Source organism: Mchenga conophoros, linkage group LG17 (assembly GCF_057382185.1).
Source record: "Mchenga conophoros isolate Kocher_MC1m ecotype Shallow Benthic linkage group LG17, M_conophoros_male_GT1.1, whole genome shotgun sequence".
Lineage (NCBI taxonomy): Eukaryota > Metazoa > Chordata > Actinopteri > Cichliformes > Cichlidae > Mchenga > Mchenga conophoros.
The window spans coordinates 9,265,690-9,288,180 of NC_140542.1; the positions used below are offsets into that span (position 1 = coordinate 9,265,690).

At 39.5% G+C, this 22,491-nt stretch overlaps 1 protein-coding gene across 1 annotated transcript in view; it reads left to right on the forward strand.

The window, feature by feature from the left end:
* Positions 1–22,491, forward strand: part of LOC146555053 (contactin-associated protein-like 4) — a 112,385-nt gene that overhangs the window by 82,897 nt on the left and 6,997 nt on the right. The window contains exons 13-21 of the mRNA XM_085253033.1: positions 44–244; positions 864–1,026; positions 2,325–2,452; positions 3,081–3,251; positions 5,089–5,307; positions 13,291–13,530; positions 17,472–17,696; positions 20,926–21,059; positions 21,766–21,853. Coding sequence (XP_085109159.1) covers positions 44–244; positions 864–1,026; positions 2,325–2,452; positions 3,081–3,251; positions 5,089–5,307; positions 13,291–13,530; positions 17,472–17,696; positions 20,926–21,059; positions 21,766–21,853 — 1,569 coding nt within the window. The remainder of the gene's footprint in view (positions 1–43; positions 245–863; positions 1,027–2,324; positions 2,453–3,080; positions 3,252–5,088; positions 5,308–13,290; positions 13,531–17,471; positions 17,697–20,925; positions 21,060–21,765; positions 21,854–22,491) is intronic.

Sequence of the window (22,491 nt, forward strand, 5' to 3'; positions counted from 1 at the left end):
ACACCTTCTCTTGGTCTTTCCACCCTGCCTGTCTCTCCACCAGAGGATAAGACGTGGATGGTGATTCAGCACAATAACACAGAGCTGACCAGAGTTCAGTCCTCCGCTGAGCGAAATCAACATTTTGCCTACTTTGACTATTCCTCTGAAGAGGAGCAATTAGTGGCTGTCATCAGCCAATCAGAGCACTGCGAGCAGGAACTGTCCTATCACTGCAGGAAGTCCCGCCTCTCCAACACACTTGGTAACATCTGGAGAAATAGTTGTTAGTTATTATGTGTTAAATTTATCAACTTTTTAACATAAGATATTCAGAAGAAGGGAGGTGGTGTGAACTGCTGATGTATTTAATTTAGTAAGAAATTAGAAATCATATTACAATACTGCTGCACATTTGTTACTGATTTTGCAACACAAGTTAAGTGGATTTGTTTGATTTTATAATAAAGATTTAACTATCCATCTATCCATCCATCGATTCTCTTCTAACATAGGGCGAGAGGCGTGGTACACCCTGGACACATTCACACCTATGGCCAATTTAGAATCACCACTGACTGCACTGACTGACTGAGTGCTAATCACTGTGCCAAAGATAAAAATGAAATGATAAAAAATAAACAAATGAAAACAGATGAATGATAAATTCTCTACTGGGGATGTTTCCCTTCCACGCTATCATTATCTTTATAGGAATCACCGTCTTCATACCATTTCAAAATGACTGAAAAATTGATTGCATTTGCAGTCTAACTCTTCCCTGTAGTGAAAAATAAATTAATGATTAATCACGTCTTTATCTATGTGTGTGTGTGTGTGTGTGTGTGTGTGTGTGTGTGTGTGCGTGCGTGTGTGTGCTCAAGAGGGTGCTCCTTTCAGCTGGTGGGTGGGAGGCGCCGGACCAGGTCAGAGCCAAACATCTTGGGGTGGAGCCCTGACCGGTACCCAGCAGTGTGGTTGCAGTCTGCAGGACAGCTGTCTGGATCCAAGTCACGACTGCAACTGTGATGCCGACTACGACCAATGGTACTGTACTTTGGAACTGCAAATGTGAACTATTATGATATCACTCCAGGCTGTAAGTTCTATTTAAATCTGGGTTTTTGATTCTTTGTGTTGTAAAAGAAAATAGCTTTTGTTACCATATCATGGAAAGCGGGCAGAGTGTGTCACTCCATTTTGAAAACACATGCATGTCTCTGAGATTCTTTTACAAACTGATTTGGTTGCTTCCCATGACATCCTGCCACACTGAACAGCAAAGAGCCATAAAACAACAAATCCCAAGATATTTAAATGTCTCTTCCTTTTTGTTATCCACTCCTTTTTTATTTAAATCCTTTTATCCATCCTGTAAGCAATTCTGTATTTAGGTCACCTTCTCCAATCCTGTGACCAGTTCTGCAGTTAGACCCATGTTGTAACCCATAGGTGTCAAACTCTGGCCCGTGGGCCAAATTTGGCCCGCAGCCTAATTACATTTGGCCCGCGAAGCCATACCAAATTACTATTAGAGCTGGCCTACTGGTATTATACAGCTAATATATATATTGTTTAGTATTAAGCTTTGCTTGTTCCATATTCAATTTTTCAGCAAAATGTGTTTTAGTCCATAAGAAAAGATTCATTCTTAAATCTGGAGGAATAAATATATTTCAATAAATATTAACGTCAGCCCGCGACTTTGTTCCAGTTTTGAATTTTGGCCCACTGTGTATTTGAGTTTGACACCCCTGTTGTAACCAATCCTGTTGGTGCCTGCATAGCCAAAGGTCCTTCATTCTATTATCTCTTAGCCTAAATCTGTACTGGGGAACTCTATTTTTATAGACTCTTCTCCTGCCATCAATATCCCATCAGATACACGGGCGCTGGATGCTGCCTAAAGTCCCAGATTTATTTTTTGACTACATTTCACAGCAACAAAGCAGACTGCTGGAATTTGAAGCGCCACAGAGCCGAGCTCGTGTGGTGAATTTACAGATTAATCACTCGACCTGCGTTCGTTCAGAGACGGTTTTCACAAGACATTGTTTCAGACATGTTGTGTCAGCTTTTCTCAACATTCACCAGTGAGCCTCTGAGAGCAGACAAGCGCAGTCGAGAAATGAGGAGTTACTAATCTAAATACGGCCTGTCCTATTTTTTCAGACACAGTTTTGTTTGAGTTTTAATGGTGACAAGTTTTACCTTTGCTTTGCATGCATGATTATTCAGCTTTCTAATACCAATGCTTTCTCACCTTCCACACTCTCTTCCTATTCTTTCTTGCATTTCTTTGCCTTTTATGCAACCCTCCTCCTCTGTCCCCTCTTGTACCTCAGGACTGAGGACTCAGGCCTGCTTACCCATAAGGAGACCCTCCCAGTAAGGTCTCTGGTGCTGGGAGACATCCATCGGCCTGGGTCAGAGGCTGCCTATAGGGTCGGACCGCTACGTTGTCATGGAGACAGTAAATCCATTTAAATTGGTTATGGTTTAGCACAATGGGGGATGATGTTAAATATTGAGACCTCAGTTCTCTCCATGTGAATATCATACATATTGATGATGTTTTGATGGAGTACTCAAGAAGTAGGTTTTATTCAACCACAGAGTGAAGAGAATTCAAGTAATTAGTGTATCCAATCACCCACCATTTAACTTGTTAATGGGAAAAGAGTCTGCACAAGCTAATTAGTAGCTAAAATATGACTTTATTTTTACTCTTTAATAACAACTAACACAAAGATATATAACAAACTAATGTAAGTGATAGATTTTACCTTGTGTTAATTGCTTCTAATTTTACCACTTAGTTTAATGACTACATAAATAAATGGCTTACTGATAAATCAGCCTAAATGAGATAGCATAGCTGGAGTTATGCCTTTATTCTTAGTTAATTAGCTGAACAGTTGGTTCATTTGTTTACCATGCGATTTTCATTATATAGCCATCATAATGAGTTTTCTTTTAATAAGCTTTGTTCCAAAGTGATATATCAAGTTTTTATAAGAAAGTTTTACATCCCTTTTTTATGAGCAAACATAAAGATATGGTATGACACATTTAAGAAGTGATTTTCTTTTTCTTTGCAGAGAACTTCTGGAATGCTGCATTTTTTGATAAGGAAACATCCTACCTTCACTTCCCAACCTTTCAGGGAGAGTTGAATGCAGACATCTCTTTCCTGTTTAAAACGACATCGTCCTCTGGGGTTTTCCTGGAGAATTTGGGCATCAAGGACTTTATCAGGATAGAACTCAGCTGTAAGTGAGAACTTAATGTCCTGGATAATTGTTATCGAATGCTCAATGCTTTCTTGATTTATTCTAAATAACTGATAATGACAGTTTATAAGAGGGATTATTGCATTTCTGCTTCTATTTTGAGATTAACTGTGCAGTTTGTTTCACGTTAACTTGGCAGAGGGGAAGAGTTTCTCAGTGTTTACGAATGTTTTTATTTGTTCAGACACTGCTAACTTCAGCCTCTAGCCACAGATGCCTACAGACTGCTGAGTGACTCCCTGGCAACTGCAACTCGCTAGGGAAAATAAGTCGACTTGAATCCTCCTTAAATTGGTTGCAAGAAGATTGCGACAGTCTCCTGTATTTTCCAGTTTGTGTCAAAGGTTTTCAGGTCGTACTACTGCTCAGCTCTTTATAGAGCAAACATGTGCATAGAAGTCAGTAGCCGCATGCAAACTACAGGCTGCCAATTATGATGATTACATTGTCCCATGTTTTTGTTGATCTTCTTGCAGTTGACAGTCCAGTCAAGGCAAATAACAAAAATCACAGCAGCAGTTCCTCAAAAGCCTATTACAGTACAAGAGCTGGCTAAAAAAATATCTGTTCGTATATATCAGGAAGTTCCAACTAATTGGCCTGTAATTGCAATATTTTTCCACCCAACTGAATAAAAAAAATCTGAAAATTAAAATTAGATTACAGAGTGATTCCCAGTGAGCCTAGAAATGTATTACTGAACATTAGAATTATCATTACTTTTGATTTCAAATTAGGCTTGGTTGTAACAGTCTCAGCACACATGCAATTTCCCACACACAGACACACACAGGAACAAACAGATGTGAGTCTTTTTTTCCTGCCTCTAAATCATCTCAGATCTGCGTCCAGCTGTCTGTCCATGCTGCCAACAGATGGGCCGGTGGGAGGAAGTCACTTCACACTTCTGCCAACATATGATGATGGACGAACATGACTGACTAATGGGTTTGCTGAAAGACGGCGCATTCTGCAGCCAGACTGCAGGGAGAAAGAAGTCTATTAAAAATATCACTGAAAAAAGCCACAAAAGAGTCTGATACACTTTAGCTGCTAATAGAAAAACATGAGTGAAAAAAGAGCTTTCTTGCAAGTCAAAGCTTGTTTTCTCAACTGTGTTTGGATTTTTCTTTCTTTCCTCTTTTTGAATACAAAGCAAGAATCTGACTCCTTGCAGTCATTCTACTCTGCCCACATGCTTAACTAATACAGTTTGAAATTAGTGTAATTATTTGATTTGGCTATAATTTAATTTAAAAAAAACATAGCATGCATGTGCTCTTCAGTTCATTTTTCCAGTTACAGCAATATCAGACGACTCTGGCACCATCTGATCTACATTAGCTTTAGATTTGAATATACGTACACTATCATGTGCTTTATACTGATTTAAGCCAGAGCTTCATCCTCCCGCTCCAACTACTACCAGCTTTGCCTCTACTGGACAGCCAACAATGAGAAGATGACAGTAAGGGCGTATCAGACCGGAAATGAAGCATGGTCTGGCACTGGCACTTATCATACACTGGCTCTACATTTTGTGCAGTTTTTGTCATCCATAAATAAATGATCAATGATAAACCTCTTAACTTCTTAAGCCTTAACTTCAAGAGTGTCATCAGCTTTGGACACAGTGTGATTATGGACTGATTCTTTGGAGTATCGTGGTTTGCAGTGAAAATAAGCACCCCTTTGATCATTTTCAATCAAGATTTCCATGAATCAGATGTGGTCTGCTGATGTGAAGGCTTCTTCACCTAATGTTTGTTTTTAAGGCTTTTATATGATCTTTTTATCTGTGAATAATCCTCTTCAGCTTCTACGGAGGTTGTCTTCTCCTTCGATGTGGGGAATGGGCCACTGGATGTACGAGTGAAGACAAGCCTCCCGTTGAATGACAGCCGATGGCACAGAGTGCAAGCTGAGCGAAATGTGAAGGAAGCATCGCTGCGTGTCGATAATTTCCCCGCCGCCACCCACGAAGGTCCCACTGATGGACTCGTGCATCTTCAGCTAAACAGCCAGTTATTTATAGGTGAGGAGCAAAAGTTGACTTTTTTTTCAAAAAGTTTAAGAAACCTGAGGAACATTTAAAGTGAGAACATGGGATTTTTAGATTAAAATAAGTCAGGGTTAATTTAAGGTTATCAAGATTAGCCACTTTGTTAAGAAAAAATATTGTCTCGATTTTAATTTGATGGCAACAACGCATCTCAAAAGTCTCAAAAGGCCAGAAGGGCAAGTTAAACTAAAAAGAAACAGCTGACAATAGCTCAGCAACAGGAGTGGAGATTTAAGAAAAGCAACTTAGAGAGGCAGAATTTCTCAGCAGCAAAGGTGGGCAGATGGAACAACTTCAGAATAATGGCTCACGCTGTAAAGTTGTACTACAGATGTTGTTGAGAAGTAGTCACAACTGTTAGCTGCTAGAATACAATATCAGACAAAAACATCCCATATGGAAAAGAAATAGTAAAAACTTATATGTGATTACTCATGAAAGTGGCCACTTTCTCATTACTTTCATACATTGTTTTAGTAAGTATCCAAAACATACAAGTTTCATTATATAATCTTTCAGGGGATCTTATATCTGTTTTCACTCTTATATGCTTTTCATACAAGTTTCACACAAGACAGATACAAACTTTATAAGATTTATATATATCTTTTCCATATGGGATGACACTGTTCCTTTCCCACAATTCCAGGAGCTGGTCTCCTCAGGCTGAATTTAAAAGAGGATGCTGCCATCAAATTCAAAATGACCTCAAATGGGATTTTTCTTAAAATTATGTTTTTCACTTTAAACATTTGTTTAAAATGTTTTCTGTGTTATGTTTTGAATAAAATATGGGTTAATGAGATTTGCAAACCATTTGCAAACCATTTGTAAACCATCATTCGGTTTATTATTTATATTTTACACAGTGTTACACAGAATTGGATATGTACAAACACGCATGCAAATGTGCCCACATGCAAAGACAACCTGATAAAAACAGAATTTAATTCTTGCAGTTTCTACCCAACCACACAAGTCCCACATGGACACCTGTTGGAGGTGGTCGACTGATTATCTGCATAGTGTATGTAAAATAAGAGCAAACCTTACTGTTAGAGTCCAATCCAGTTGGTGTTTAGGTATTTGGAAAGTGGTGAGGAGTGATTAGAAGAGCTGATGATTTTGACTTTACCAAGAAAGAATTCTGCTATACTGTATGCAGGACGTGCTGAATTCAGTTTTTCTAAACAGTAATTACTCTGGATAAGTAATGTCCATTTGTGTGTGATAAAAAAGTGTAATATTTGGTGTGTGTGTGATTATAACCATCACAAACCAACTGTGCATTCTGCTAGGAAAATGGGAAGTAAGTGCAGCCAGTTATTAAAATTTGCAAAAAATACCTAGAAATATAGTAAATACACCAAAATTACTACATTTCTAATGAGCTTGAAACTCAGTATTTGGTACGACCACTTTTATTCATCAGCATAGTCTGAACTACCCTAGACAAACTTTCTTGTAATTGTCTTCAAAGCTTGTCTTTAGATGTTGGCTGCTTTTTCTTCTGTTCATTGTCATGAGGTCCCACACTGCTTTTATCAATTTTGACAAAATCTCAAACACCACTGGCTGAAATGTAGTAAATAAAGTAACAAAGTCTCTAATTTAATTTAATTTAAAATTGGTTCTTTGCTAAGTTGCCTGTTATATGTAGAGACGACACTTACTCATTCTTTCTGTTAGTTGCATTTTTTATGGTTGATTAAGTCATGACTCAGTGGTAAGTGGCTAAACAAAAGACAAACTGAAAGAATATTGATGTGAAAATGGTCATAAGCGAGGACTGGACTGAGAATGTGTGAAAAAGCAACCAATATACAAAGAAAGACTTTGGAACCCTTCAGATAGTCTATTCTATTGATCAAGACCACTTACAAAAATTCCATGAGCCTGGCTTATTTGAAACAATTTATCTATAATACTGTAAAAGATCAATAATACTAGGTGTAAGAGTTTTACAAGCACAAAAGAAATGACATTTTTGTAACCTGGAGATAGAAGTCTGTGAGGAGGTTGGCTTCTACAGACACCTCTATGATGCATCAGTGCAGGAAATTGGATACCAAAAGAGACTGGTGAAATACCTAAAAGATACAGCCTTCTGCAAAAGAGTGTGAAGTCTCTGAAATTTCAATCATTTCCTGTTTTCACTTTTTCACTTTTTCTCTTATATTTTTTCTGAGCTGTGGCTCCAATAATTGAGATATATCATTATTATTCCCAGAGTTTAAGTTCACCACATCTGTTAGACAGCTGAAGATGTTTTAGACATCACTGACAAAAGCAGTGTTACATGGAAAGTAAATGCAAACAAAGAGCCAAAATGGAAACCTGTGCAGTAATACTGACTAGTTAAGTTTAAAGGAATAAAGCAACTGCCATAGCCCTAGTGAGTTAAAAGCCATGGTATGGGGATACAGGGTTGTGAGTTCAACTTCACTATCTCCACCCATGCCTGATTACTGCCAGACCTGCTGAAAGCTGTCCGACAAACTGAAGATCTCAGAAAGCAACACACTGTGCTGCAATCTAAAGAAACAGTAAGAAACAGAATGAACAAAAATGGCATCCATGGGAGAGTTCCGAGGCAAAAACATCTGCTGACCAACAAGAATCCAAAAATTCAAAAAACATCTTGATCTCCAAGACTTTGGGGAAAATACTCTGTGGACTGACAACAGAAAAGATTTGTGTCTTGTTACATCTGCTGTAAAACTAGTACAGCGTTTGATAAAAAGAACATCATAGCAACAATCAAACATTGTATAACAAAGTATACAATTACTCTGCCTAGTATACACTAAGCTAGCCCTAGACACTAGCCCACTAACAAGCTAGCTCTAGACACTAGCCCAGTGTCTAGGGCTGCTTTGCTTCTTCAGGGCCTGGACAACTTGTCCTAATTGATTAAATTATGAATCCTGATGGAAAATGTTTGACTATCAGTTCATCCCCTGACGCTTAAGCACACTCAGGTTATGTGCTGTTATGATCTGAAATATAACAGCAAGTCCACCTCTGAATGGCTAATAAGAATGAAGGTTTTGAAACCCTAGTCAAAGTTTGGACTAAAATCCAATTAAGATGCTTTGGCATGAATTTAAACACTTTAAACAGACTTTAAACAGGCCGCTGATGCTGGAAAACACTCCAATGAGGCTGAATTAAAAACAATTCTGCAAAGAAGAGTGAGCCAAAATTCCTCCACAGGGAAGTGAAAGACTCATAGTCAGTTATCGCAGACTGCTGTTCTGTATCTCATATACAGACGCAAAGTTTGGGGGCTTTCATTGAAAATACCTTCCCTGTTCTTCAGCCTCGCTCTTGGGACAGCCAGAGGCAACTGGTAGGTGACCCATGGGACCTAAATGTTAAATCCGAATAAATCCTGAGAAGAAACCAAAACCAAACAGATGTATTGTCTGACTTTCATCATTACCCACTCTGTGGCCGTGTAACCAAACGTCGGTTAGTTTCCACTGAAACACAAATGAAAATGGGTCACACTTTTAAAGTTACATGTAAATTCAAATGGCAAATGAAGCTATGTGATGTTGTTTTTAACGAACATTACCAAAACAACAGGAAACATTGACGCTGTCATTTGGTCTTCTAGTGAGTGTTTATACTACCAGGGGAGTGTTTGTGGGACTGAATCAAAATAAATCACTTGTGTTCAATGAAGGAGCATGTCGCCTGGTGTGACAATGCAGCTCTGTGTATTTTGAGGCATTAGCAGAGCTCAGCAGCACAGGGGAACGAGCGATGTCAGACTTTGGCTACATGCGTATACTTATTACCGTTTTTTCTTTTCATGAGATTTGTAAGAAGCAGCTTTATCCTTTAGAGGAGATAAACCTAACTGTATGAGCGACACTTACTCTTTTAAAAAATGTAATATTGCCTCTTTAACATTACAGTTTAAACTGACTGAGCTTTCTTTTATTAAATCAATAGCTTTTGGTCATTTTTAGGAGATGTTGCATACATTTTTCCACCATTTTCCTCTTAAATTCACCACTTCTGTTCCAAACACATCCAGATGCCTACACATTAATCTATCTGAACTGTGCTTGAAAATCAGTCTTGTACTGTAAGGCTTTGGCTTTGTTCAAATAACATTGGTTCATTTATTTTTGTAGGTATTACATTTTTTGAAGAGAAACAAAACCATTGAACAAAGTGTGATGAGACTGAGAGGCTGCAGAGAGATCGAAGTGGGAATTGAGTTGCTGGTAGTGTTAAGCTGATAATCCGCTCTGAACAGCTAAAAAAGAAACGAACATCAGTCGTTTTCTTTACTTGGGCGGGATTCACCGGCAACACACGGGGACTCATTTGTTTGAACAGAAATGTGATTAAAAGGATTTTGAAGGACAATACTTTTTAAGAAGGTGTTTTTGTCTGTCTTGACTCTGTTTTCAGTAAAACGTCAGTGTTTGGGTGCCTTTGCGCTCTTTCTGCAGCTTTATTGTTAATCCAGTGTTCACAACACGCCCTCTGTGGAATCATAATTCACAGTACTGCAAAGACATCTGTATTACTATGAATAATGGATCTCATTTGTAATATATAAAATTGTGTAACTTAATAAGAAATTATGTTTGCTGGTTTAAATAAATAAACCTTAATATTTCCTTGTTTTTACGCTTGCAGTTTATGAACAATACAATTCAGCAAAATTAAGCAGGATGTCACTATGGGTTATGTTTTGCATTATTGTTACTTGGCCTAGGATGTAGCTACATTAATCAATGCTTTAATAAATCATAGGTGAGCGTACTGGTACACGGCACATCTGACTTTAATGGTGCATACTGCTTCGGTGAAGGAGTATGGGGCTATTAAATCTCTGTAGCTTGATAATGAAGTGTTCATAACCCTGTTGGTCATGGTTGTGTAATAGTTTTTTTGTTTTCTGGTTGATTCTTTTAAGGCTTTACAGAGGAAGGCAGCTTTGTATTTATATGGCAGATAATCAGTAAATTCACAGGACTTCAAGCTCGAAATATTTCTGTGTCTGAATTATACAGATGAGAACATAATTATGAGCCCCCCATGTCTTTTTTAAAAAAAAATTCCCAAATGCTGTTAAACCAAGCAGAGGAAACTTCAAATCCACCATCTGGCATGGGCCTTTCTGCGTGGAGTTTATATGTTCTCCCCGTGTCTGTGTGGGTACTCTGGCATGACACAGTCCCTTATAGATGGATGCCTAAAAAATCACCAGGGTAAAAATGATCAGTCCCCCTTACTTCCTGCCATTCCATTTAAAATTCACTGTGGTTACACTGTGCACACTTTTTTTTGTGTTCCATATAATAATATTTCCACATATAGTAAAACCAACGTGTGCAGCAACCAGACAACATGAAATGTGCAGAGTTTGGCACCAAGTGCAGGTGGACAACTGGATGAAGTAGATAAATCCTCTTAATGCTCAGGACCTTAAGAAGGCCCTGATTGTGATTCCACCACCTGGCTGAGGCCTTTCTGTGTGAAGTTTGCATGCTCTCCCTGTGTCTGGGTGCTCCCGCTTCCTACCACAGTCCAAAGACGTGAATCTACATTTCCCAAAGATGTGATGGTTGTCTGTCTCTTTGCATTAGCCCTGCGACAGACTGGCGACCTGTCCAGCGTGTATCCTGCCTCTCGCCCTATGGTAGCTGGGATAGACTTCAGCCCCCCCTCAAACATGACAAGGATAAGCACCAGAAAATGGATATGCATTTATTGTGTAAAGCAGAAACTTCAGGAAATCAGTAGATTTTTTTCTTTTCCGAAGCTACAGTATATATATTATCAGGCTGTTTTTTTCACATGCCCAGCTATGCTGAATTAGGTCAAAACTCTGCAAAATGACCATCTTACAAAGCCTCAGCAGCTCGCCTCAGTCAGCTCACAGCCAGTATTCTAGCGGAGTGTTGATATGGCAGTATGCCCCAGGGTCTTTCGCTCCATCTGCCAATCTTCTTCCAAGATGGGAAAGTCTGTCTGTGCTTTTAGCTGCGAGGCGCTTCTCTTCAGCCTTGATCAAAGAGCTGGTGTTCTTGGGATTATGTTTGTTGCTGTAACTGACTGCTGAGGTTGCTATCTCAGCATCTGCTTTGTGCACCTGAATGTGCTACCACCGGGAGCATCCTTTCTTTGGGCAGCTGCTGAAGATGGGTTTGAATCCTCCACCCAAACATTGTACCCAAGGCGTGTTGCTCTTTCCCCCAAGAGTGAAAATTTGCAGGACTAGGCAAACCATCATAGGCTGCTTCGATCAGGAAGCACACTTGGTAAATGCGTTTTGTGCTACATTAAAAACTTTCCCCTCCATTTATTAAATGTCTGCAGCCATTCAAAGGCAGTAGGACACAAAGGTGGAAAAATACTCAGCCTCTGATTTTAGCAGTGCCGTTCCAAAGCATTAAGCATTGCAGCATTGAATACTAAGCATTGTAGTTCACTGTTCTTACTATTCTTTTAACAGCAGTACTGTGTGCAAGCTCTTTAATCAAAATTATTATTTTTAATGCTACAATATAACCATTGTTGTCATTCGTGAAAGAAAAGAGACAGAGGAAATATGTTATTATCTTCTGATAAAGTTGCCAAATTGCAGTTATTCACTTGCATTAATAAACAGAACAATTAGTTTTAGTCCTTGATTAATTTTCGACTTCCAGGCTCAGATTGGAACCTGCAATTCAATTTTTCAATTAAAAAAATAAATAAATTTTTAGTTTTAAACAAGTTTTCTTTTGACAGATTTCTCAATTATTTGTGTTTCCTTGTTCTTCACAGATAGTCTAATACATTTGTTAAGCATTGTATAATTTCTCCAGAAGCAACCTCTCAGTTGTTGAGCTGTTGAAACCTGTGATTGTCTCAGCTGTACAGTGAGGAGACCGGTGATTGGATGAGAGTGAAATTATTAGTCACGTCATTTCATCTGATTTATAATTCACTTCAGTCAGCCCCTTTGCACTTACAAGCATGTACGAATGACCTAAAAAGACCACTCTGAGCTTGTTGTTGCACTGGAGTTAAAACAGGGATCTGGATTATTCACCATAAAGTGGGAAAGTAAAACTGCTTAAATGGCTGAAATTCATATTGTCATGCCAGGCTTTTCCTTTCACTCCTACAGGACTTCTTCCTCTGGCAGCGTGTGTCCTTTGTTTCTTCCCTTGGTCAGAGGTGGCACCCCTCAGGACCCCGTCCTTGTTCTTTTTGTGCACTGTGATCTCTTCCTTTCTTAACAGTCACAACCAGTACTTTATAGAATCATGGTGTAGATTTGGCTTTTTAAATCATCATTGAGCAGGAGCTTTCCTTTCTCTGTATTTCATTCTTTGTAGTCAAGCTTATCTTCACAGAACATGTTAAAAGACGTTAATTAATTTTCCTGCCATGTGTGCTCATAATGTGTAGGCGTTTTATAACTTTTGTTGCAGAAGGAAGTCAGAGCCACACAGAGGTTATCGATTTTGTGGAATGACAAGCCGCTTTGGCTGAACATTGACTGTGACAATAATACCCTGCCAATAACCGTCTATGAAAACAATAATAACTGTCAGGAATGGATGCAGCCAGCTTGGAACTGTAATTTTGCCCAGACCCTGTGTGAACTGCCTATATTCGAATGTTAATAGGAAAATGAAAGGAAGCAGGGATTCGTCCGCGCACACCAGATGGCTCAACAGCCAAGTAGTTAGTCCAACAGCGAGGACCAGTTTTAGGCTGTGTGACTGTGTCTGCCCTGCAGTGCAGACATGGTCTTGTGCCACAGTGGCAACTTATGGCTGTCAATCATAATTTACTGCTGAGAAGTATGAAAAACTATAGATCTGCAGTCTATAGGAACTAGTCTGTACTGCATAGAACTTACATTAAGAGGTTTGAGTCTGAGTAGGCAGAAAAAGAGCAATGGTGTATCAAGTGTTATTTCTTTCCTGGCAGGAGGCACTGCATCCAGACAGAAAGGCTTTTTGGGCTGTATCCGCTCTCTGCAGCTGAATGGCGTCACTCTGGACCTGGAGAAGAGAGCTAAGATCACGCCTGGAGTCCTACCTGGATGCCCAGGCCACTGCAGCAGCTATGGCTCGCTGTGCCAGAACGAGGGTCGCTGTGAGGAAAAAGCCAACGGTTTCTCCTGCGACTGTGGACAGTCGGCCTACACTGGAGCCTTCTGCCACAAAGGTACAGACACTCACACTGACAGTGGAGACTTTCTGCCACTGATTACACAGATCCATAGACTCAATTCATTGATGTTCTTTGTACAGACTGTTTATAAAAGACTTCTTGGCCTGAAAACCTAATGGCAAACCTGCCTTCTTTCATTTTTATTTGCATGTACGCCTGTGAGAAAATTGTGCTATGGACAGTGTTGGTCAAGTTACTTGAGAAAAGTAATAAGTAACTAATTACTGATTACTTCCCCCAAAAAGTAATCCCGTTACTTTACTGATTACTTATTTTCAAAAGTAATTAATTACTTAGTTACTTAGTTACTTTTTAAAAACACGATTTACAACCTGAATAGGTGATAAAGTGATAGATCCTTCAGCCCAATTCTGCTTTTTCTGCATAATCCATCATACAAAATGTAATCAAATGGAAAAGTCTCTTTTTAAAACTTGTTTTATTAGTTTTAATCTTTTAACTTTATGCATCAAGCAAAAATTAAATTATATGCAACATTCACTGACTGGAAGAAATTTGTTTAACATTTAAACCTATTTTCTGCACATTCCAGCACATAAAATAAAATATTTTTTGTGTTTACACTCAGTCTTTCAAATAAATGTCATTGTCATGAGACACTCTCGCAAGAAAATCACGGTTTTAGTACCGCAGTAACGCAGCGTGCTTACGGGAAAGTAACAGTAATCTAATTACCGTTTTTGGAATAGTAATCCCTTACTTTACTCGTTACTCAAAAAAAGTAATCGGATTACACACGTTACTGCCCATCTCTGGCTATGGATCACTTGATTTATGAGCTCAGTAAACACTGTATCACTTTATTGTCTTAATACCTTCTTTTAAGTCTTATAAAATACAGTATGATAATTATTTCATACATCATGGTATCCATTCGAGTCAAAAAAAGAAAAAGAAGAAGAGAGCAAGATCTCCTTTCGAGCTGGCCTACTTTTTGACTGATATAACACCACTGTAGCAGTGCGCAGTGACCGTCGCCGTCAAAGTCCTTGACAATTCAAGCTAGAATGTGCACATTCTCTGGCTCTGTGCCTTACTAAATATATTTTAAAAGCAAATGCAAGGCTTCCTTCTATATTTAACAGATTAAACAAAAGTATCAACGTGAACTTTATTCATAACTGCAGACCCAGAAATCTCAATATCCAGCAGCCTCCAGACAAGAACGTCTAATATTTTAAGATCACAAGCTGCAGCAGCAAACACCTCAGGGAGCCATGGTCTGATATCATAATGAAATTGAAAGGAAATCTCTAGAGTTGAAATTGGCTCCCTCCATATTTTTGTCCCTACTATTGCCTTGACAATTTCATTTTTTTTGTGCATAAGAGATGAAAGACTAATTCAGCATAAAATTCATTATAGGTTTGTGTCTAAGAAAGGCAGAGTACACTTTTAGATGCTGGATCTTTCATGAGATAAGGAATGAAAAAGAAATATTAGGGTGGTATTTGATCGCTTGAAGATAGTTATTCTGAAACACAGTTTTGTATTTTACAACCCTGCATAATATTCCTGTAATATTGAGAGACCTAGAAAGTGTCTGGTTCAGATCACAGTAAGCTGATTCTGTTCTTTTGGATGTAGTGTTGTCCAACATTTCATCACCTGTCCAAGGGTCGTCTTCTGACTCTCATATGTTTCTCCCACTGAAACGCTACGTCCAGAAAAATAGAATCAGCATTCTGGGATGATTGATATCTTGATTAAGGCTTTAATGGTAACATTTTATAAGTGCAAGAAAATATGTTTAGACACTTTTTCTTTTCTCTTTCTCTGTAATAAATGAACATCTTAGTACTTTATACATTTATATATTCCTGATGCTTTCATCACATTTTATAACACTTGTACCAACTTTTGAATGACTTTGAAAATCAAGAGTGATTTCCTTCTGTCTTAACAGCAGCTTATTATGTTTTTTTATGGCACTTTATTTTGACAGTTCAGTCTGTGCATCCTATAGAGCTGCTCTCCAAATAAAGGAAAAGAGATTTGCTGGCCAATTTCATATATCAGTCACAGGCATTACATTAGTGAAACTCTCAATGGAACAACATCTTCTTACGCTCACTGTTATAGTAAACATGGAAATAGAAGAAAGAAAGAAGAAAAAAGTATAAAACTTTGAATTAAAAGTTTGATTTATGCTTTGTCATTCATACACATAATGTTACACCAGAAAAGATCAGGACCATGTGTTGTCTTGTTACACTATTCAGGTTAATGAGTTTGACCTTTCCTAAAAGCAGTAGGGTAAGGGCAGCTAATATTAGCCTACAATCTGCTATGGCAGCGATCAGGGCACGCAGTGGAGAAACACTATATGCAGTGGAAGAGCTAAATGAAAACACAAACTCTGGTATTGGTAATGCTACGTTGCAACTTCTACTAGAGGACACAAACACACTGTCACGGTGTACAAGGTGGACTCACGCGCTGGACTCCGGGGATTGATGCACACAGGAGAATTAATTAATGAACAATGTCCAATGAGTGTATATACAAAAGGTACAGGGCAGTGCTATCTCCAAAGGTGTGGGGCAAAAGGTGAGAGGGGCAGGGCTCCGGGGGAAATCCAGGTGAACACTCTTGCCTCTCTCCAAACAATCCAAACATGAATCCACTCAAACACTCGTCGCTCAGGGAACACCAGGGAAAACAGTCCAGAGGGTCTGACTCTGCACACAAAGAAACACACAACTACATGGAAAAACATTTGCTAGACGCTCGACTTTCACTGACGCGATTCTCACAACGATCCAGCGAAGAATAGCCGTTGCTTCTTGGCTTAAATGCCATCCACACTGATGAGGCACAGGTGTTTCCTCCTCCGAGGGCGCGGGCCAAGGGCGTGAAGCCATAATGAGTTCCGCCCTGGCGAGAGAGAGAGAGAGAGAACTAGAGAGATAGAGAGAGAAATCAGCTGATCAGCGACCAGCTGACCCTCCAGGCCGTGACACACACTGTCCATACATTTGGACTGCACTTAGTTGTTGTTATAGGGGGTAATTAAAGCATATCAGGTCTGACATGCCTGTTAGAGAGAAAGAGCAAACAAGAGAAACTAAATAAAAACTTTTGGAAATTTGATATTTTATTTAGTTTCTCAAGTTTTCCATAAAAAAAAATAATAAAAAACTTCAAGAAGGGGAGTGGAATAGAGCAGGTTTTAATTTGTGTGAGGCAAAGCACTCAGTGACCTATCTAAACCGTATGGACCACCGAAGAGGCATTAATATACAATATTATGCAAACAATCTCAACCTGCATTTCTTTATATACTGCTCAAAACACAAACTTAAAGGAAGACTTAGGAAATACATCAAATCTTGGTGGGGGGCAAAAAAATCATGCCGATATTAAACAATGCTTGCCTTGCTTGCCCTGATAAAATGCCACAGGTAAAGTATGTTTTGCTGTTTAAACTGCTGATTAACTCGCAAAGCAACTTGTTGAGTTATTCATCAAAAAGTACTTACCTCCTTTGTTGTTCTCTACTTTGCTTTGTCTGGACTGTGTAGATAGGCAGTTTGAGAAGATACTGCAGAATCAGGGAGATCACAGAGAAGACCTTAAGCCAGATATTAAATTACATTTTCAGATACTGCAAAACTCAAAATTTACTAAAGTATTCAACCAGATGCTCATTAACATTTAATCAAAGCCACACTGTTTCCCTTATCTCAACCATTTGCTGCTTCGCTTTATCATATGAAGCTCAAGACGTCAACTCTGAATTTTTGCATCCATTTCGTCCACCTGGAGTTTTAAAAAATATTTTCTACTTTCTTCAGTTGATGTGATGCTTATCATCAAAACAGAATTTGCAAAGAGCATTAGTTGAATTTAGTCTTTAAACCAGCACATTCAGCTCCGACAGTGACACTTCTCACTAACTTCTTAACTCCCAGAGGTTTCAGCCACCTTTAAGTCAACAACATCCATCACCTACATCCTGAAGGAGCCCTTTGAACTAAGCAGGAACAGCAGTGGCTTGCCTTCATCCATCTACTCAGATATCACACTAAGAGGAGAAAACATCTCTCTGAGCTTCAGTACCAATCAGAGTCCTGCTCTTCTGCTCTATGTCAGCTCGTTCTACAGAGAGTACCTGATCCTGCTCATCAACAAAAATGGTGAGGACTCTCAGATAGCATTTTCTCTTGGCTGTCTTTTGTTGATAAATGATTGCGTCTTTTTAATTCTGCAACCTATTTTCTCATCTCATTGTTCCTGCAATTTGTTGAATTAAGCCTCTCCTCTCTCCTTTGCTTTCTCCTCCCTCTCTGTCTGTCCTATGCTGCTTTTTTCCAACAGAGCCTGACTAGTCGGGTTGGGTTTGAAAAAAAATATCTGGTGCAGATATAATAAAATGATCATTTATTTTTGAGAGGGGGGTCTTTTTTAAATTATTTATTTTTATTTCTTTGTTTTGTTTGTCGTGGTTGTTTTGTCATTGTATTCAAAGTAAGTAAACTGGAATAATAGGAAATACCAATCAGATTCAAAACTCCAAAGGGGCTGATTAAAATATCTGGATTTATCGTCTAAGCTACTGAAAATATCCTTTTTTGTTATGAATAGAGTTGTTGTTGCTTTGTAGACACAATATTGAAGCTTTTTAATGACACAAAGAAAGCAAGTTTAAATTAGCTGATCAAGCCAATATCAAGTATCTGAACTCTTGCTGAAGTATCCAATTAAATCCCAGGGAGAGTTTTATTTTGATTGTGCCAAAGCACAAATCAAAGCAATTTCCTAAAGGCCCCTTCTACTGCACAGAAAAAGAATTTCCCAGCTGACTCATTCACTGAAATCCTGCTCCAGACACTGCTCCAGCTATAAGTCTTTTTATTATAAATATATGGCTTTATGATAAGGGAATTAATCACTAATAGCCCATACTGAAAAAAAGTCAAAATGAGAGAAATAGCATAGAGTATCAAATTATATGTGTAGTACTAAAGAAATATTATTTCTTATCATTTCTGTTCATCTTTTAAGCCTGCAAGAATCTCAGAACATTCAAATTATATCCGCAGCCAAGGGATATAAATGTAACAGTGAAACATGATCAATTTTGTATCATGGAGTTTAATCTTAGATATAAAGATTGGCTCAGGGGGTTGGGAAGCGCATCTGTAACCGGAAGGTCGCCGGTTCCATCCCTGGGCTCTCTGTCCTGGTCGTTGTGTCCTTGGGCAAGACACTTTACCCTACTGCCTACTGGTGTTGGCCAGAGGGGCCGATGGCGCGATATGGCAGCCTTGCTTCTGTCAGTCTGCCCCAGGGCAGCTGTGGCTACAACTGTAGCTTGCCTCCACCAGTGTGTGAATGTGAGAGTGAATGAATAGTGGCATTGTAAAGCGCTTTGGGTGCCTTGAAAAGCGCTATATAAATCCAATCCATTATTATAAAGTGTTAATTCTTACAGTATTACGTGGTTTGTAGATGATCTATTAAAATATTCAGATATGTGGCTTGTTTTCTTCTTTGGTTTTATTAAACAATAGTTTCTTTCATCTACTACCCGAGCTAACCCGAGTTTTTGGCCTAATAACCCCAACCATATAGCAAGCAGGTCTGGCCCGGATCTGGTATCAAGCCGGCACTGCAGGCTGACTTCTGGCATGATACGTATGTCTTTCAGATATGGGCAAGGCCTGGCATAGATGGCACTGTCTATGTGATGGCATGACATTTCTGGTCAATTGTGGTTTGGTTTATGTGGCCCAGGCTCTTAGAAAACAGATCTGGCCCAGATCTGGCATCAAGCTGGCACTTTTGACTGACCGGTGTCATGACAGGGTGTATGTCAACCAGATGTGGGCCATGTCTGGCAATGATGGTACTATTTATGTTCCTATTTTCCTATTTTACTTAGAAGACCCAAATGCCATGTTGCAATACTATACTGCTATGGTGGCCAATGTTTCAAATGCAGGTTTGACAGGTTTGTGAGTGTACACTTTATCCAAAACCTAGTGAGGGTTTACTTGCGTTTACTACTTGGTGGCTGTAGCTCAGGAGGTAGAGCAGGTCGTCTACTGATCAGAAGGTTAGTAGTTTGATCCCTGGTTCCTCCAGTCTGCATGTCAAGAGTATGCAGTTAGGAAGCACTCAGTTTAGAGAAAGTGGGTTAATGTGGCATGTTGTATAAAACACTTTGAGTAATCCGGGAGACTAGAAAAGCGCTATATAAGAGTCAGTCCATTCATTGTCAGAACAGAGTTTTGTCATGTTACCTTTGCATGTTCTGGCACATGTTGTTGTTACATGGCTTGATTAAGGTACACATTAGGCTGACATCTGGGGCCAGAGCGGAAATTGGTCTGGGCCAGCACAGGGCCAGCAGTGTGTCTGCAACTGGCCCGTGGCTGCACACAACTTACACATGGTCCACATACTGCAAAGAATGACGGCCCTTTGGTGGCCCAGATCAGGTTTGCCAGACGTAGTCCACACATGGGCCAGCGCAGGACCACCAGTGCGTCTGCAACTGGCCTTGTGCTGGCCCTCGTGTGGGCCACATCTGGCAAACCTGATCTGGGCCATCAAAGGGCCATCATGCTCTGCGGTATGTGGGCCATGTGTAAGCACATTGTGTGGGCCAGATCTGGGCCATACCAATTTTGCTATGTGGATAACATCCCATTAACCATATTGTGAATCAGGTGACTGTAGAACTCGACTCCCGCACGTCAACTTGTTTGTTTTCAAGTTTGAGAAAATTTGCAGTTGTATTGTCTGGTCAGATTATGAGTAGTTAGAGGAGGTGATGCAATGAGAGACCATCAATTTAGTCAGACATCTAACATTTATTATAGCAGTAGAATACAGTCAGATTTAGCTTCTGAGCTCACCACTTGCTGCGTTTATAATAAGGGAAGTCATGAGAAAAAGATTTACAAGTGTGGGCGAGGTGCAGCACTGCCTGCTGTTTCAACCCTTCAACACGATACATAGTAGGAGGGACACTAGCATGTTAGGAGGAGGATTTTGCAGGGATAGGATATGAAGAGAGTGCGGCATGTTGTGCATGTCTGACACAGTGCAGTTAAACTAATTTACTTGAACTTTATCACAGGCTTTGCTCCATTTGTGCCAACTGCAACTGTAACTGCAGACATGTTGAGGCCAAAGATTACCATTTAAAGAATAATACGGATTCATATTTTGCATTATTCCATGAATAGATCTACTTTGTTGTTTGTGGTCTTTAGTAACATTATATTTAACACATATCTAACACAGTTCTTGTCATCGTTTGAGAACACTTTGACCAAATGACCACTTTTGACTTTCTGACTGTTTTATTCTGTATCCATTCGACTACAATTGTACTGTTGCTTTGTGTTTGTGAAGACGAGCTGGAACTGAGGTACAAGCTGCACAGCGGCAGAGATGTGGAGACGCTGAGAAGCAGAGTCATAAACGTGGCTGATGGGCGCCTGCACACAGTGATTGTTAGGAGACTGGCAGATATCGTCTCTGTGCAGGTGAATACAAACACACGGGAGATTTTTCTTACTCTCTCTTACCGGTTTCTGCTGCTTCTGCAGACATAAGCAAGCTGGGCTGTTACCACCAAATGGAATGACACACAGGTTTTTCTTCCCCCAGAACTCCACCAACATTTAAGTCTAAGAGCTAAAGAGTACATTGTTTAATTAATCTGCTGCTCACACTGCTTTAGCCGCTGGTGCTATAAGGAGTCTGCTGGCAGGCTCTGAGTGGAAGGGAAGTATTGTGGGCTGATGCTTGCAGCTATTTCTTTAATTTAAAAACCAACCCTGACCACAAGGATGCTTTCGGAAGTAAAATAAAATATAATAAATGGCAGATTTCCTCTCTGTAGTCAAGCTATGACAACCACTCTGTTTTCTATCGCTCCACTTAAGTCTCAGCATTAGCAAATGTCTTATTGACAAATGAGACTAAAGCCCAAATGTCATTGTTTCCTAGCTTGTTTTTTTTAAATAGAGAGGCTCTCTCTCAGACACGTTTACTATCTCAGTATTTTCCTGCTCAGCTGCTGTGAATCGCACAGTCACATTTCAGACTGCCTCTCATTAGAATATGCAGATCAGGCTCCAGGCTGAACATATAATCCTCACATGTTATGCTTTTTCCTTCACTGTGGCTCACATAGCCGTCGTCATTTAAACACTTGACATAAAAGTCTTTGCTTAATGTTGTTTTCAGATTGACCAGAACGCCAGAGAGGACTTGAACTTGACATCTGATGTGGAGTTCAACAGCATCAAATCACTCATACTGGGCAGAGTGGAGGGTGAGTGTGGCTATCTTAGGACATGCACCAGTACCGGCTCATTTGAATAACAGTACTGAGATGTTTGGCCTCATGTGGCAAAGTGGTGTTCTGGATCCTTGTGCTGTTCTCTGGTCATCATGTTGTCTGGAACAGAGGGAAAGCTGCAGCCCAAGCAACAGCTGTGACTCTGTGAAGCAAATCAAGCTAACATCCATATTCAGCTGGTCACTCTCTTGAAGAGATTAGAAAAGGACAGCACTCTGCGAAAGTCACTGCGATGTAGATGCATCTAAAAGTATGGTAGGTTAAGATAATTGTGTAAATGGCACTAGTGCAGAAGTTCAAAATATACCTGCATGTCTGTGCAGTTTTATCTGTGGTATCAGGGCGGTGAGTAACACAGTCTTTATATCTGTCTAGCTGAGCGAGGCTTCAGACAGCTGTAATCATAACAACTTCAGAAAAAGGTCCTTCACTTTGTATGGTAATGAGGAGAGAATGAAAAGAACAAATTACTTAGAAGATTGGAGTCAGCACCTTCAATTCAGCATAACAACCAAAAAAAATAATAAATCTAATCTGCTGTGGGTAGGGTCAAACTAAACCAGGAAGTCAGGAGGTGCCGTTCCCCCTATTCCTCTATGACAGAATGTTGT